The 6458-nt window shown below is 36.0% G+C and overlaps 1 protein-coding gene across 4 annotated transcripts in view; it reads left to right on the forward strand.

The window, feature by feature from the left end:
• Positions 1-5631, forward strand: part of ARFIP1 (ARF interacting protein 1) — a 125906-nt gene extending 120275 nt beyond the window's left edge. For 3 of the 4 annotated variants that reach the window (XM_008000010.3, XM_008000008.3, XM_008000011.3), the window contains one exon: positions 3763-5631. In XM_008000010.3, coding sequence (XP_007998201.1) covers positions 3763-3918 — 156 coding nt within the window. In that variant the 3' untranslated portion in view covers positions 3919-5631. The remainder of the gene's footprint in view (positions 1-3762) is intronic. The other variant, XM_008000009.3, reaches the window with a different exon arrangement.
• Positions 5632-6458: the final 827 nt, after the last annotated feature.

A 6458-nucleotide genomic window follows, 5' to 3' on the forward strand; every position in this document is an offset into this window, starting at 1 on the left:
ATCATCTGTATATTAATGATTCCCAAATTACTACTCTAGCCCAAACTGCTATTTTAAGAGATATCTCAAACGTGTCCAGAGACTAAGCTGTTAATACCCACCTTTTCTCCTCTTCCATGCCTGCCCCTCTCACAGTCTTTGCCATTTCAGTAAATGCAACTTCATTCTTTCAGTTGCTTGGGGCAAAACTCTTGGCACATCTTTGAGTGTTCTCTTTCTCTGTCACCTCCCATCTTGATCTGTTGTCAGATTCCATTGGCTTCATCTTCACATTATATTCAGAATCCCACCTCTTCTCATGATCTCCTCTTTTACCACTGTGGTCCAAGCCACCGTTATCTCAGCCAGGTTATTGCTGTAATATTCTAATAGGTCTCTCTGCTTCTACTTTTGCATGTTTATTAAATTAAATGTTGTCATTTTTCTGCTTAGAGCCTACCAGTAGCTTTTCATCTCATTCAGACAAGGAGCCAGATCTTTATAATGATATCTAAGGGCCTGCACCATCTAGCCACCCATTATCTGTCTTACCACATCTACCAGGCCCTTATTCACTCTGCTGCAGTCATACAGGCCTTGTTGGTGCTTCTCAAACATACCAAGCACACTGTCTACCTCAGGCCCTTTGAGCTTGCTATTTCCTCTGTCTGGAATGTTTTTCTTCCAGATCACTTAAAGTTTATTTTCTCACTTCCTTAAATCTGGATTCAACTGTTTCCTCAATGAGCCCTTCCTATTTAATTGCAACTCTCACCCATACATACATCTCACATTCCACATTGCTGCTTTATTTTTCTCTGTAACATGTATCACCATGTAACATATTATATGTGTTAGATGGTTCTCTTTCTTCCCTCAATAAGAACATAAACTTCTTTTGAGAAGAGATGTTTGCCTTTTTTGTTGATTGCTTGCATTCCCAGCCCCTAGAGTAGTGCCTGACACATAACAATATTGTAATATCTGTTACATGAATGGAGGTGAGTAACATTTTAGGTGGTTTTTTCCCTCTGAATATAAAATGGGATGTCTGTAGTTCATTAGAACATTGTGAACAGTGCAAGTCTTCACAAAGTTGATATAGACAGACGTTAGCTCTCATAATCTTTTTCCCTTTTTTAATAAACAAAAGAATGTTTAACATACAGACAAAATATAAAAGAGTAACAAAAATAACAAAAAAAGCAGCCATGTTCCCACCACCCAAGTTAAGAAACAAATATTAATACTTTTGAAGCATCCTTTGTGCTTTACTCTTACTTCATCCTCTCTGCTCTCCTCCCTCTATAAACCTATTCTGAATTTGTTTATTGTTCCTATTGATTTTCTTGTAGTTTTGCCACATATGAATATATCATTCAGTTATGTATGTTTTTGAACTCTCTTAAGTGGAATCCTACCACAGGCATTCTCCAAGTTGCTTTGCTTAACCTGATACTCCAGAGTTTCATCCATAATGATGCATGCAGCTACAGTTCATTTATGTTTACTCCTACATAGTATCCCCATTGCGCTAAGAAACCACTCTATCTGCTCTCCTGTATATACAACTTTGTGGTGGTTTTCTTGCTTTTTTAATGCTAAAAACAGTGCTGCCATGAACATAATTGTACATGTTTCATGAAACACACATGAAAGTTTTTCTGTGGCAGATTCTTAGGGGTAAAATTACTGTTCCATAGGGCATTTGTATCTTTCATTTTACTAGTTCATGCCAGATGGTTTTCAAAAACATTTGTACATATTTATACACCTGTCAATAGTATATAGTTGTTATAATATTTAGTTTTCCTAATGTGGAGGGTATAAAGTGGTGTCCCATGTTAGTTTTAATTTGCATTTTCCTATTTCCTAATGAGGCTGGATATCTTCTCAGATGTAATTGTCCATTCCTGTTTCCTCCTCTGTGAAATGTTTATCTGTATTATTTGCTCTTTTTTAATTGGGCTGTTTTTGGTTTTTGGGAGTTCTTCATATATTCCAGATACATATTCTTTGCCAGTTATATATAAAGCAGATACCTTTTCCCAGTATGTAGCTTATCTTTTCACTATCTTTTGATGAATAGAAATTCTAAATTTTAGGCCGGACGCAGTGGCTCACGCCTGTAATCCCAGTACTTTGGGAGGCCGAGGCACGCAGATCACGAGGTCGAGATCGAGACCGTCTTGGCCAACATGGTGAAACCCCGTCTCTACTAAAATACAAAAAATTAGCTGCATGTGGTGGTGTGTGCCTGTAATCCCAGCTACTTGGGAGATGGAGGCAGGAGAATCGCTTGAATCCCGGAGGCGGAGGTTGCAGTGAGCTGAGATGGTGCCACTGCACTCCAGCCTGGCAACAGAAGCGAAACTCCATCTCAAAAAGAAAAAAGAAAGAAATTCTAAATTTTAATGTAGTTTATCAGTATTTTTCTTTGTAATTTATGGGTTTTTTAAGCCTAACTTAAGAAATTATTTCCTATGTAACATCATACAGTGATTTTTCCACCCTCTATCAAGGCAGATTGCCCTTGAAGTGCTCCTTAGACCTGTCCCTGACAACCTGTTCTGCAGAAGAGATCTGAAACTCAGTCACAATGGCAGAGGCGACTGAGACCAGCTCAGTTTTGGAAATCATTTTCAGAAATGGCTAGAGAGAATGTGGTGTGTGTGTGTGTGTGTAATATAGTGAAACAGAAATTTTCTATCCTGTTTTTTCATTTAGCATCATGTTTCAAATATTTTTACATCATTAAAATTGTTAAAGTTCAATTTTAATGAATATCGTATTGGATGGGAATCTGAATTCTTATTGAACATTTTGCAGTTGTAAATAAGACCTCAGATGGCCAGGCTTGGTGACTTATGCCTGTAATCCCAGCACTTTGAGAGGCTGAGGCAGGCAGATCACCTAAGGTCAGGAGTTTGAGACCAGCCTGGCCAACATGGTGAAACCCTGTCTCTAACAAAAATACAAAAATTAGGTGGGCATGTTGGTAATCCTAGCTACTTGGGAGGCCGAGACATGAGAATCACTTGAACCCTGGAGGCAGAGGTTACAGTGAGCCAAGATTGTGCCACTGCATAACAGCCTGGGTGACAGAGCAAGACTCTGTCTCAAAAAACAAAACAAAACAAAAACAACCTCAGGAGGCAATTTATAAATCTTTTTGATGAATTGTTTCTTTAAGAAAGACTTATAGAGGTAGTATGACTTGGTTAAATATACTCGATATCAGCACAAGTAATAAGCAGTTGAAAATAATTGAGAGTCATATGAGCTTTAAGTAAATTGATTTTCTGGGCAACACTTGCTACTTGCTTGATTCTTTACAAAGAAAATCAATATTTAAAAGTATCTAGCCTACTTGGCTTACATAAAGCTTAGATTTAATGATGTCCATATTCACTATTCATACATTGTGTAACATATATAATTACCCTTTTTGATATCTCACATGATTTTGGATGTACTTAGTTTGAGGAGGATTTAATGATATTTTTAATTAATCCTCTCACTAATGTTTGAAAATGGCTAACAGGGTATATATTTTGGCATCTTAAAACTGACCTGTTCTCTTTAGGGTAATTAAAAAGTCATCAAAGGCTCAGTGGCCCTGCAAGGCAGTGTACACTTGGTATGTGTGAAATACTTGGTCATTATTAAGCCAGCTTTTCTTCAAGAGAGATACACTATTTAATTAAGGAATGTAATAAATCACCCTCCATTTTATTGTTATTGGTGTTAATGCTTGGTCTTGTAACTCTGCCCTGTCCACAGGTTAAAGTATTGCACAATCAGCTGGTCCTTTTCCACAATGCCATCGCCGCTTACTTTGCTGGGAATCAGAAGCAGCTTGAACAGACACTTAAACAGTTCCATATCAAATTGAAAACCCCTGGAGTGGATGCCCCATCTTGGCTTGAAGAACAGTGAAATCAAAGCAGAAAATAAAAAGAAAGTCATGTTGTTATATTTCTAAACAAACCTAACAAGAATTAAGCAGAGTTGGGGGAAGTGGAAGGGGTGACAAGCATTGTAGTGATTCTTGCACAAACAGCTTTAATTTTTCCCTTTTTCATACTTTAACAACTGAACTGTTAAATTTGATGGGAAGGTGGGTGGTTTTAATGTAAACATAGTTTCTATAATCTGAACACAATAATTTTCCCTTTTGAGAAATCCTTTTGTATTGTGAGGGTTGATGGCTATTTCTGTAGTTTGAAAACATCTACTATAGATTTGCACTGACGAGATAAAAATTCAAGGTTTTTGGTCCTGGAAATGAGGGCCAATTGTAACTTTTCCAAAGGGAGGTTTACATGATTTGTACCAACATCAGATATTTTATATATGAATATATTAAACATCTTTAAGAGATTCCTTTTCATGTATTAAAGAAAAAAGAAACTATTTTGCAGAGTAAAGTTATATGGTGTTCCTGCAGCGTCCACACAGAGGCAGCAGCTCTAATGAATGGTTAGCTTGTGGAGTTGTGGCAAATACCTTTTTAAAAATGAATCTGTACCATTGTAATTTTGTTTAGACTTTTTTTTAAAGACACAGAAATCACATTGTCATTTCTGTGAGGCTTTTAAGCTTATGAATTTGCTTTACCCAAAGTCATTGGACAGTTACGTTTGCAATTTCTTTTGGTTCATAACAAAACCTGCTTAAGAGAATTTTTTTTTTTTGACAGGTGGACATGGGAATGGAAATTCTTGATGGTTTCTAGAGTAGAAATCTGTTCTTAGAAAACTAGTTTTTGGGTCAATTCCATTTTGATAGAAGCGAATACATGGACAGTTTTTATTGACTTCCATATATGTAACAATACCGTTTAAGCCTTAAATCACAGATATGTGCCTTCTCAGATACAGTAATTCTTGTTCAACCAATGTACAAAATCCATAAAGAAACCCCTGTTGGATAATGTTTGATGTGTCTCTTCCTTCCATGGAAAGAAGCACTACGTATAAATGTTGGGTTTCTTTGTACTTGTTAAGCCACATTTGAGGTTTATGGTAAAAATCATCTTTTGAGTTTGCTCTTTGGTTTTTCATCATTCCTTTTGAGGAATGGGAAAACAGAAGGATTCTTTGATTTGGGTAATGAAGAGGTAATGTGGGACAGTGTGGTGGTGCCAGGAAGAAAGAGGATTGGAAAGGCCAGTACTGTTTTAGTTGCTCGGCACTACTGGTTTTGTGTTCATGTGGTTGCCCTGTCCACTACATGGTTCTGTCAGTAGTGTAATCCATTTTCAATGTAAAGCTCTTTCAGTTTTTGTCATAGACATAAATTAATATTTGTAGAGGCATCCCTCACCTGTTCATTTCTTCTGTGTTGAAATGAAGTACCTAAAATAACCGTTACACATGAACTTTGTGGACTGTAAGATTTGTTATATATGTTCAAATGCCTTTTAGCTGGCTTTTTAATTAATATGCCTGTGTTGAGCGCTTAATACAATGTAATGTGATTGTAAATCATAAACCTATTTTAAATCATTCCTTCCTGTATATTTGTACTCAGAGAGCCTTATTTTATTCTTCCAGCAGAATTACTACTTGTGATAGTTCATTTACATTCCCCAGAATGTGCCTCTGGTGTGAATTTTGTATTCTTATTAAAAGTGTTTGCTGCAGTAAATTGTTTCTCTGGACCTTCATAGTTTAAGAAGTAACTATTTGGAAATTCTGAAGACACATGATTTGTCTTTTCTGAACCTTAAAAAATGGTGCTTCTGTCACTTATAATTGTTTTATCTCAGTAAGCTATTTTTTTTTTTCAGTGTGAATCTCTTTTGAGAGCTCAACATGTCCATTCTTAACCACATTTCAATAACAGTTATTGTAGCTAAGGAGCTAAATAGTTTCATGGATTGATTCTTTTCAGAATAAATTTAAAATACCCATGATTGTGATAGTGGGCACATGAGCAAAAGAAAAAAGTAAATCAATATATTTAGCCAATGGCACATTTACTTTGTTAGGAATGTAATTTATGTTCATTATAGAAAAGAATTAGAAGAAAATTTCAAGTAATAGAAGATAACTACCTTCCCAAGTGAATAAATGCTGCATGGAACCACCCAACACCTCTGAAGTTGGATATTTTAGTTTTGGATTTTAATATTATAAGCTCTATTTTGAATATCCTTTAATATAACATACATTTACATCTTTGCACTTTTACCTACTTAGTCCCTTAGGTTATATTCCTAGAAGTGAAAATGGGCCCTTAAAAGTATATACACACTTTTAAAACTTTGTAATATATTGCCTGTTTGCTTTCAAGAAAGACTGTGCCAATTTACACCTGTAACAGCATACACATGTACCTGTTTAGTATATTTTTTAAGCCAGTACTGTATATATAAAATGAAATAATAAAAGAGAAAAACAGGAAGATAAAGGCTGAAGAGTCACCAACTGGAGAGTTTGGGGATGCTGGGTGTGAGAGCAGGGAGTGGATGG

This window comes from Chlorocebus sabaeus, chromosome 7, assembly GCF_047675955.1.
Source record: "Chlorocebus sabaeus isolate Y175 chromosome 7, mChlSab1.0.hap1, whole genome shotgun sequence".
Taxonomy (NCBI): Eukaryota; Metazoa; Chordata; class Mammalia; order Primates; family Cercopithecidae; genus Chlorocebus; species Chlorocebus sabaeus.